We start from the raw sequence: 11,379 nt of genomic DNA, 5'->3' as shown, positions 1-11,379 counted from the left end.
CTGCAAACTGTTAGTGGACTGCTAGTTGCTCAGTGTTCAACACACAGAGTTGCATGTAAAAAAAACAACCTGTTGACTCATTGTGAATGTTCTGTAAACTCGTCCAAAGAATGCTCCTAAAACTAGAATGATATCGGCGCATCCCACATGAATTAAGCCTGATTCAGAATATCCAAAAGAAATATGATGTTGACATGGGCCATATCAAAATTCATAATATCGGAAAACTAAATGGAATCTGAAGGCCTCTTAGATGCCACAACAATGAGCAGCAATGACTGGCCTCGCCGGATGACATTGTACTCCCAATTTGCGACTGAACGGGCCTAATTTTTTTCTTCATGCAGGCCAAAATCCAGCTTTGTGATCATGGTTTCCACATTGTAGGCATTATTAGGATACGAGTCATCATGTTTGTCTCGCCTTCAGCACAGCCATCTGCCTGACAACTTAAAAAACCTGTGGTTTTGCCGGAGTAGTGACTTTTCATCCCAAGCCCTGGAAGATGCACTGGCGGGATTCATTTCTAAAAAGGGTCTGTGTTTGTTTTTTGCTGACCGAGCGCTGATCCCAGCCTCGGATGAGGGTAGAACCGGGGGGTGTAATTACCCTGCTGGCAATGAGGTCATCCCTTGAACTTCTCTAAGAATCATTCTCCAGCTGATAAAAGAATTTCAACAGTCATCTATTCTGCCGTCGCCGTTGGCAAAACAAAACAAACATGTGATCCTGAGATGCATGACTCCAAGTTTGCGATGGCAAAAATAAGTCATATGCATTGCTCGCAGCCACATGATTCACCAACGGACCACATGAACGGATGACCATCAGTAGCATAATTTTTTGTTTATTTTAAAACACATTGTCAGCTTGGTTCAATGGTGTTTGAACCACTGAGCTCCACAGATTGTTATGTGGAATGTTGGAGGCTGCAGACGTCAACAAAACCACCATCAATGCTCAGCAACCACGTGGTCTCCAAACAGAAAGGTGAGGGCGGGGTGGGGGGACTGACCCCATTTGACCCTCAACCCACCTGATGGTTTGTCCAGACATAACAACATCACACCTTGGCGCACTGAGGTCAAACATGCCCGGGCCTGTCACAGGTTGACCCAGAATTCCCAGGAGTCAATGGAAAGAGACTCCTCGCGAAGAAAGTCACGATACTTCTGCAAACAGGACGCAGGAGGTGCCGGCGCCATTGCGTCTTTGGTTTGTACGGGTTCAGAGGCTAGAAAAGGAAATAGGTGACCCAGTTTCATAGCACCCTAACAACCGTATCGCCAACAAAAAGAAACAAGGCCAAAACGTTGAAATCTGCATCCCTGCGTGATTAAAATGCATCTTTTTTTTGAAGAATGTACGATTTACGTGTGCAGAAGAGAACTGATTAAGGCAGGACACCTGAGACTGTTTACTGGTACTGCAATAACCTGGTTACTGTCAGACATGTGGTGATAAGCAACTGGTCAGGTATCACATATAGTACATTTTTTACTTTAGCAGGCATTCTGTAGGTGTCATGGGGCTTCAGCTTTAAAAAGTTTTTTTCTTCACAACTAAACTCTTCAAATGTGCATTCTCTCAACTGACCACCAGGGGCGACTCCTCTGATTGTATAGAAGTCTATGAGAAAATGACTCTTCTCTTGATTTATTCCCTCAGTAAACATGAGTTTATGTTCTCAATCTCTAGTTCCAAGTCTTCTTCATTATAGCACGATGTTCATTTAGTAAATTATGGTAATAGTCAAAAAGACCATAAAGCAGGGCATGCTTTAGGTGCGGGGCTGCAAGCTGATCGACAGGCCACTACCAGAAACGTATACGGCGTCTCTACATCACACCTTCTCAGTCCAGATATGTTGACTTCTTTTCATCGGTTGCACAAAGCCAAAATGACGAGGCTTCATCAGTCCACAAACCAACGGGTGACGTTACCATGACTACGTCCAGTTATATACAATCTATGGGTGAAACATTTTCTGCTCTGTTGTATTTTTCCAGAGACGGAGCACACACTGCTGTTACATAAACACGGTCAAGAAATCAGGTTTCTTCAGCAGAAATTGAACTTTGATACATTTATTTTCTTTTTTTCATTTCAAACTGGATTAAAATAAGAAGAAAGAATGAAGAGGAAAAAACACTGGCATGTTTAGTCTTGATCATGGGGTAAAGATAGATGAATTTGTGTCAGTTTACACTTCTAGGGCTAGGTATTTGTTATTTGAACAAATGTCCTACTTCCTTTCCGTCTATAATAAGCTGGGCATTTTTTGCTGGGAACATCACTCCCCTTCCAGACAGAACGCTGGCTTTGTTAGCAAACTGTTCTCTCCTCTGTGAAACAAAACATGGAAAGCCTGCAGTGACCTAATACAGGGTCAACCACGAGCTTTGAGTACACCGTGTTCTAGGAGAGCAGGCAGACGCTGACGACACGCTGCTGCAGTCTCAGTCTCAAATGGACTGGAGGGATTTTGAAACACGTTCATGAAAACTCACATCACAAATGAGGGAAGAAAAACAACACATCAATGCTTCTAATTAAAGCAAATTAAGAAAACATTTTCACCATTTTGATAAACACATGCACAGCATTTAGATTTTTTTTCAAAGCAATGCAAATAGAGAAAAAAAACTATCAAACCCAAATGCTCTGCAAGTAGCAGACGAAACAGCTCGAGGGGAAAATAAAAAGTGATGGACTCGGCGGGGACACGCTCAGACCCGTATCCCCCCTAAGGTCTTAAACCTGAATCCTCAGGAACTTAACTCAATTCACCTGTCAAATCCGAGTGCGAGAGGATTTAAGGACTTGGTGTGAATACGAATGTGACAATGTCAGGACATATGTGCAATGGTATTCATTTGATATATTGTACTCCCCGATTTGAACGACTCCCGGGCTCTTGACCAACGAGATGCGACTATATTGTCAAATAATACTTGTTCTTGTCAAAACAGTTTCAAAACAAAATGAAATGAAATTGTTGATGAATAAAACAGGTGTTCTTTGCTTGCATTCCTCTGAATGGAGACACTGGAAGCCCCGTGTTTAAACATCAAAATGCTATGTATTGTGGGTAATTCCCCTCGGCAAAGTCTACAAGTGAACTCAGATTGTGACCGAATCTTTCGCTCAATAGTCAAAGTAATTATTTTCACAAGTCAACTATTTTCTGAACATTCTGCCACAAAAGAAAAAAAAAGAAAATTAACAAAATATTAGAAAATTGTCTTTGTTCCTCTCATCCATCAGGAGTGCTGGAATCAAACGTTGTTGAACGGTTACTCATCTTTGTAATGCTAAATATGACTGTTAGCTGTGTAAATATCTTTCGTTCGCAAAATAAAACATAAAAATATTACACAAATCTAACCCAATTGTTTTATCCATCATAGTATTATTATACATCCATACTATTACAAACTATTGGCGGAGCTTACGTGTCATTTTTTATATAGAGCATATTTGTTGTGAACTGAGCTATCAGTCAGTCGTGTTGGACAACGAGCTAAAAATAAAGTTTTCTTTTGGTTAATCTTAACATTATGATCCAATGACTCAGATATTGTTGCAGATATCTGCTGTTACCCTTAACCTGGTGTAAACCTTTAGCTTATTATTAAGCTGCCAATTAAAAACAAATACATACACTTAATTGTATAACATGTCATGCTAGCTGGCAATAACAGTAACTGTCCAAATCTGCAATTGGGTACAAGCAAGTTAATCTACCGCTACAGGTTGTCACTTTGCTTAAAGCTACAATGAGGAACTTTCATGTGTTGATTCTGGCGGTCCCTGTGGACAAAAGCGGTAATGTTTCTGAGCATCAGTCCCTTTAGAAAACCTCTCATTTTATTCAGTCACAAATCCTCTCGCTGATGTTCTTTACTTATTTCATACAGAGGTATCAGCATTCAATTGAGACCGTTTCATAACCAGTTAAAGGTTTTTCACAGTAACTAACTTGTCATCAGCTAACAGTTAACTAACCACAGCGGCCGAGGTTAGCGTGTAACGTAGTCTTCTGCCGCCCGTTCTTTCATTCCAGAAATATTGCAGATGTCTGTGATCATATCTGAATCATGTGACCAAAATGTTAAAACTAACCAAAAATACTTCAAATAGAACTTCAATAACTTCAGAAGTCACAAACAGTGACAAAAACAAGCAAGTCCTGCGAGCGTGCAGCGCTTTTTAGTGTCCCCTGTTGTAGTCTGTGTGTTTCTGAATACATGCCCATCTGCACGTGTTTTCTGAGAGCTCTACTCTCAAGACCACCACCGTATTTTGAGCTAAAAATAAATAAATGTTGAGCTACTCTGCTCGCTAGTTTTCATGCACGGCCGACGGCAACGAGAAGCTTCCGTGATCCCACTTGGACGGTTATTTTCCTGCTCGACACAAACACGGAGCAACTGCAGCCTGCAGGTCAGAGCTGCCAAAGAGGATAAGCCGTCTAATAATACTTCACTATGGTCAACAGTCAAAGAATAAAGTTTCAAAAGATGGGATGACTCTGCTCAGAAAAGAACATGACACATCACCCAGTGGATTACATTTGATATGTGATAAGTATCCACAACACCAGAAGTTCAGAGTTTAGACATGCGACGCTGATAAATGAGAGTCCTTTAACCTGCGATATGACCATTTCTAAACATCTATTTAAAGCTACTCTTCTACTTCTGCGTCCCATAACTCAATACTGTCCAACAATAACCAGCTCATGACAACTTTTGAATATGCACGGAAAGCAACGGCAACCATTTGTATGAACACAACTTCCACAAAGTCTGGGATGATAAACAATAAACATTTTTCTCCTTGTGTGCGAGAGCGATTCTGCGAAAACAAGGTTGAAGCATTTGGACAAAATGTACTTTTGAATGAGGACTGAACTTAAGTCACTTTCTATTCTTTTCACATAATCGTTTTGACCAATTCATTAGTCACTGGTTTATAAAATGGCCCAGAAGCCCAAATAAATCTATGAAATGAAACGTTTTGTCATCACAGGACTCAACATGTTCTCAAATTTGCATTCACTAATATTTACTTGACAAGGATGATTTTATTTCAGAGCAAGCAAATAGGAGAATAATCAGGTGCCTAATGTGCTGATAATGCTCATGAGATCAATCCAGCCTCCTAATGGCAGTCAATAGGATGCTGTGGGTCCAAAGATGCTTTGCCTCTGGGCTAATGGACATTAACAGTGTCTGCTTTACATCAAACTAGATTAAACAGGAGAACATTGATGTTCATTTATAGATAGTTGCAGGTATGAGTGGAGGGCTTGTGTGGAATTCAAAAATAGCTGCCATAACAGGTAACATCATGTGTGCAGGGTTTGTTTTAGAGACGACATATGCAAAAAGTCTGCTTTTTGCATAAGGTTTTATGGACGTGGTGCCTGTTGGTTGACTGACATGTGTTTCCAGGGAATACAAAGCCTCTTCGCACACAGCAAGTGCCGTTTTTCCTTCCGTAATTGCAGAACAAAAATAACTGAATAAGAAATGGAGGAGTTTGACCTACTCTAGCTTCAGGACAAAAGCCAAGGGAAGAAGTGTGGGCTACACTGATTGCTGAGCATCAAACACGGACACAAAATGGCACAAAATGGCATTCACTTGACAAGTTTTTCTCAGTCACCTGGCAGAGGAAAGGGTTGAGCGGACACCCTCAGGGTACTCTGCACATACACATAAACATGTTCTGTGTATTCAAACAGTGAAATTAGCACCCGTCAAACCTGTACCTTTTTGGGGGGGGGGATTTAACGCCTCCGTGATTTTTGATTCCTCTTATTGACGCTTCCCGACAGTTACAATGACATCACTCCATTCGCATGCCGTGTCGTGTTTCAGTTCGTTTTGGACAGGAGACCTGGCATAAAAGACACCTGGGGGATCCCTCCACCCCATAATGCTACATTGTGAACAAATCTGCGTTGAAAATTGTCCGGAAGAGAGCTAGCTAATGTTAGTAGTTAGCTGCAAGCGGCAGCACAGTGCTTTTTGGCTAAATGGAACCAACGTTTCATTATGATGCGTTCAAGCTCTAGTCAGTAGAAACTAGTGTTCATTGATTGCGGTCAGGATGAGTTTCTACCAAAATATAAAATGTTTTTTGCCTTTAAATATATTATATTGTATATTATTGTATTTCTTAATGATTTGAATGGTGTGTTTTTTTATGCAAATAACCACTGAAGTTGATTACAAAGTACAGTAAAGTACCATGTGCAGCAGCATCCCAACCCCGAAAAATAGGGCCCTGAAGAGACGGTGCATTTTCAAACACTGGAATCAACCGTTCATGTAAGGAGTTTTGTGTAATATATACTGCACATCTTCTTCCTCCAATCAGCACATAGATTGCAATAAAGTGAATAAAGTAAGTTCTTTCCCAGTGCAGCAGCTGTAGAAACATCTGGAATGTCGCAGGACTTGTTCGGTCTGGGTATTTTTACTTCATTATTTTTGATAAAGGCCTATACGCACTTACTCAAGTTTCTAATTTAACACATTCAGTTTCCCTTTTACACAGCACTTCAAACCGCAAAAACGCTGACCAAACTATCTCTGCATCTCAGAGCCAGAATTTCGGAGTATTCGCAGCTTCTAACAAGTAATTCTGCAGCCAGTACTCCTGTTAAAGATAAACTGGTGCGTCAGCCGACTTCCCAGAAACAAGTTGCATTTTTATTTATTTATTTATTTTTTTAAAAGGGGCGGACTGTTGCTACGGGGAAGTGGAGAGGCCTACGACCGACTGAACAGAAAAGCCGTTCCTCAAAGCTCAAGTTACAAACTGCTGGTTTATGTGGAAAGGAAGACAACGTTGAGAAATGAAGCCTGAGGAAATGGGTTTTTATCGATGTCTGAAACCATTAGTTTAAGTTTCTCACAAGTGTGTCAATAAGAGACTTCCTTGTTGGAGCCACCAAAAAGCACACCGCCCTTAAAAAGGTCTGCAAAGAACTACGAAGTTCCTTTAAAATAAAAAGGATTTAAATTATACTCTTAATGCAGAGAAACTCCAAAAAGGTCATGTAGTCAGAGCAGATCTAGTGCTGACGAGTACTTTGGATCCTCTGGGCTGGGCAGCTAAGATATGAACATAATCAATACTCGCAGCAGTACTCAAATGTTCAGTATGTGTGCAAACAATAGTTTCAAAACCACTCCTTGAAAACTATCCCGTGATAGGAATGTGTTCAGCTTTGGACAAGCATTCCAGTTTACAGCAGCACTGCTGTTGACAGTGCAGAGAAGCTACAAGTGTTTACTGCAGCTGGAAAATGTGAACGCTGAAATACACAGAAATAAATAAAAGTCGAGTGAGGCTTGTGGTTTTCTTGAAGGAACAATTTTGCAGACAACTTCCTCATCAAGTTGTTGCTTTTTTGTTGTTGCTTTGAAAGATAACTAATCATCTCACCAGTTGGCATAGCTAAAATGAGAACGCCTTTACTGGAAATGGCCCGTTTCCTTTTCATTCATACATTTTCAGTATGACGGACATTATTGAGGCCTAAAAAGTAGTTTGCAAATTTATAGCAATTATATTTTTAAGGCATGCTCTACATCTTGATAGATGTATTATTAAGCAACATTAAGGCTTTCAAATTCTAGGTAGAGAAAATAATGTATGCACACACACTGTATTGCGCCAATACCATACCAACATCAGGGTTGTTCAAAGACTTACTACGCTTTGCATACTCAGCCCCAAGACACTGCTGCCGCCCCCCACAATCCACTTGGGAATGTCGCAAACTGCTCTATGGTATTGCCTCAGCCTCAATTCCCCAACTGCAGAGCGGCCTGTTCTTCACAATGAACCGTGCAAGAGGGTAACCACGGTGGCGGGCTAACATCATTAGCCACTGGAGAGGACACAGGGAGGTCTGCTGTGGATCGTCTCCATGGAGAGGTTCTACTCCATTTCCACATAAGACCTCGATGAGTGCTGTGCTTGTCCTGTAACCCGAGACAACGGGAGGATCTGAACAAACAAGGGCGCAGCCTCACTTAATCACCAAGGATTCCCCCTGCTTGAGTCACTGCAGTGAAGATTTTAAGGTTTTAAGATGACATTTAGATGAGGATAAGTGCAAGAACATAATTGTATTCCTAGTTTAAAATGTTACAAATGAGAGTACACCAGAGCAGAAAGGAGCTATAGTTCAGTCACATCAGAGCTGCAAGCGCAAAGAGAAAGAAAACACTACAATTTTGCATCAGGGCACTAAACCAAGCCCAAAATAGACACAAGCATCCAAGTACCCAATCAAATAGATAATATTTGTTTAGATATGATATATCTTCACCAAATGCATATCTGAATAAGTCATCAGTTTCTAGGTAGACTTAGAAATGTTTAAACCCAGGATGTAGACGGTGCTGTGCAATTTTCAGGATGTCGTGAACCGTTTTTTACCCTCGTTTCTCAGACTAGCTGGTGCAGTCAGCTGTCGTGCACCAGCTCTTTTGCAGATAACATCCCCCCGCCATCACAACTCTGCGGATGCAGCCGAGAGCTCAGGCAGCCACAGCCTCATCAAATTTCTAGGAAACTACTCGGGCTGTGGTGAACAAACATCAAGGGCTCTCGAGTGCGGAGGCGTCCAACTTTTGAGTTTAGAGTGAGGGCTTCATTTCTGCATGACAAAATGAGTGTTAGTGTAGATGTATCCTGTCTTCTGCAAAATGTCCTTCGCAGTGAGGCGGTATCAAAAGATCAAGCCATGTAAATAGTTACTTTTTTATTGTGTCAATCTATACAGATTTGTTAGCTTACAACTAGATCTGAGCCATTTATCATTGTGTGCTTTCATTCTCTGGAGGACCAATAACCTCCCCCCCCCCCCTCAACAAACTACGGTCAGCTTTGGTTCACTCGACCAGCACAATCTGGGTCTTCCCCAACTCAGTCCTTGTTCAGTTACCTCCAACAGACTCAAACTTTCCAGGCTGCCGTTCAGCCCAAAAGTCCTGCATGTGGTTGCGTCTCGTCTCCTAGTGCGGATCCAAAATTTTCATAACAAGGAAGTAGCGCTGCACCCAAATGCAAATATCCTCTCACCCCCACACACCTCCATCCCTCAGGTTGAGGTGTCCTTACAAAGGATCAAGGGGTTATGAATGAACTCTATGGAAATGAGTTAATTTCGCATTACATTGGAAAATGCAGCTTTCCCTTCCTGGTTTGGCCTTAATTACAAAACACCATTACAGCCAGGGAACTATGATATAATCATGGCCAAACTGGTAAACATAATGAGGTGACAATTAAGCAAAAATCAGGTCAACTGACTGTCCCTTACCGTTTTTTTAATTTGCATATAAACACATTTTTTTTACATTTATTAGAAAAATAAATTTCTGTAATTTAAATAAACCCTAATTGTTTGCACGTTGACTGTTGTGGGCAAAAGTCCTTCCTTTTTCTGTCAACAGCAAAATTGGTGTACTTATTTGCAGCTGAGGGGTGGCAGGGAGCCCGAGAAAGGAACCGCTTGTGAGCGGTTTATGTCCATCAAAGTCCAATTTCAATGTGGAGGAAAGGTTGTCAAGGGACTCGTCCACCATGTGAAAATAAGTCTCTTGAGTGTCCAAAAATTCACCTGATCAACAGGGCCAGTGTCGCCCCAATGCCAGCAAATCCAGCAACGGCCATGAGTGTGTTCCTCACTGTGGACTCTGGGTCTGCTACCCGAAAGAACTCGACAAAGCCATCCTGGAAACAAAAGATTACAAATATATTTTTATTGGAATCAGAGTGTAACAATACAGTCACAGAGGGTTTGTTGCACAATGAGCTGTTAGGCAACCAGTAATTCTGCACCCCACCCCTTACATCCGGTCATTTAGCCATTAGTCATAACTCACCCAAGCATTGTTTTTGACCAGCCAGTCACGCTGGTCAGACAGCAGGTACGTCGATATCTCCTGTCCCACCAGCTCCACACAGTTCCCCCTGCCTTTCTCCTTCAGGTATTGACACACCACGGCCCCGAAGGCCACCAGGCTGGCAATCCGGCCCCAGTTTGTGGTCCCGTCGGCGAAGAGGCTCGTGGCTACCGCTCTGACAAAACTGGCATCACTTCTGTCGTCCAATGACAATTTGTTGATCATGCCTAAAGAAAAAAGGGGTCAAAAATATTTCTATTTGGTATATTTAAAGTAACATTATGTGAGGCCATCACCTCAATTTAAATCCAGTGTAATTAGTAATAATTTCTGAATTTATTGTAAGTGTAAAAGTAGATTAAAAAGGCTTCAAAGGCAGTTAAAAACAAACATTAAAGGGTTAAACACAAGAAGGTAAAGGCTATGAGCAGCCATCAGTGTCTTTATGCTAGCGCGCGCGCACACGCACACACACGCACACGCACGCACGCACCACTACCTACCATTGTACGCATATCTGTGTTTCTCCAAAACGTCCTGCACGACCCTTTTCATTGTCGTAAGCTCTCTGCTTTCGTTCCACTGGGGTTTCGAAAATCCGGTAAAGTCTCGCAGGAATCGGCTCATGAGCTGCCTCGTGTCGTTCTCCAGCACCGCGGCCTCTGCTGGGGAATCCGACACGTCGATCTCGCCGTCTAGCTCCGGGGTGCACGGCAGCGAGCCGCCGTCGTCGTCCGCGTCCTCCATCGTTTTCGACGCGTACCCGCTCGCAGAGTTTACCACGAGCATCTTGGGCCGCTTCGGCGTGTCGTTTGACCCCACGTTACCGTTGTGAGAGTCCTTAGCGGAGTCCATGGCGACCTGCGGGGAGGAATCTCCCGAGCCGTAGTGCACGGGTCCCTCCACGACTCCATTTTGACGAAGAATAATACAGCCCATGACTCCCGTCATCTTAAGCGCGGCCCGTTTCGAGCTCGGAATTATATTCATTTGGGTTATCTTGAGAAGTTACGCTTATAATTTGTTTCGTTAAAAAAAGATTAAAACGGGGCGGTAAAGATACGCTGCTAGCCTGTATCCGAAAAAAAAAATTAAGCTAGCCTTTATCAGTGCGTTCACTGAGTCTACATGGCGGAAGTGAGCCTCCGCAGAGCGTCCTTCAAATAGATATCGCAGTGGGTGCGTCATTACGTCCCTGCGTCAGACGCCTTGCGTCATCGACATTTCTTTTTTTAAACCAACGGCTTTTGAAACTGTTTTGTCTGTCGTTTTGTTTTCGTCTATGTTTTAAAAGTAAAATGTGATTAAATAAAGTGGAATCTGAGTCGTGATGATTCTTAAAGCCTAAACAAATAAAAATGAAAACAAGAGGGTTTATTTGTGGGTAATTATTTGTATTTCCCCGTTTGTTCCCACGATATCATCCAATTTAAAGATATGT

At 42.1% G+C, this 11,379-nt stretch overlaps 1 protein-coding gene across 1 annotated transcript; it reads right to left on the bottom strand.

Annotated features, from left to right (window-relative positions):
- Nucleotides 1–8,778: 8,778 nt before the first annotated feature.
- On the bottom strand, nucleotides 8,779–11,061 carry mcl1b (MCL1 apoptosis regulator, BCL2 family member b). The gene is made up of 3 exons (XM_079227136.1): nucleotides 10,442–11,061; nucleotides 9,918–10,165; nucleotides 8,779–9,765 (listed from the first exon to the last, which is right to left on the bottom strand). Exons 1-3 carry the CDS (start codon nucleotides 10,926–10,928, stop codon nucleotides 9,649–9,651), a joined length of 852 nt encoding a protein of 283 aa, XP_079083262.1. The 5' UTR covers nucleotides 10,929–11,061; the 3' UTR covers nucleotides 8,779–9,648.
- Nucleotides 11,062–11,379: the final 318 nt, after the last annotated feature.

Source organism: Taurulus bubalis, assembly GCF_910589615.1.
Source record: "Taurulus bubalis genome assembly, chromosome: 12".
Classification (NCBI taxonomy): domain Eukaryota; kingdom Metazoa; phylum Chordata; class Actinopteri; order Perciformes; family Cottidae; genus Taurulus; species Taurulus bubalis.
Note: the sequence above shows the minus strand (reverse complement) of the source record. Positions and strands in the feature narration are given on the sequence as shown.

Coding starts and splice junctions, on each gene's coding strand:
- mcl1b (XM_079227136.1), bottom strand. CDS start 10,928: ATGAATATAATTCCGAGCTCGAAACGGGCCGCGCTTAAGATGACGGGA. Junction 10,166..10,441: donor ACACAGATATGCGTACAATG/GTAGGTAGTGGT, acceptor TTTTTTCTTTAG/GCATGATCAACAAATTGTCA. Junction 9,766..9,917: donor TGGTCAAAAACAATGCTTGG/GTGAGTTATGAC, acceptor TTTTGTTTCCAG/GATGGCTTTGTCGAGTTCTT.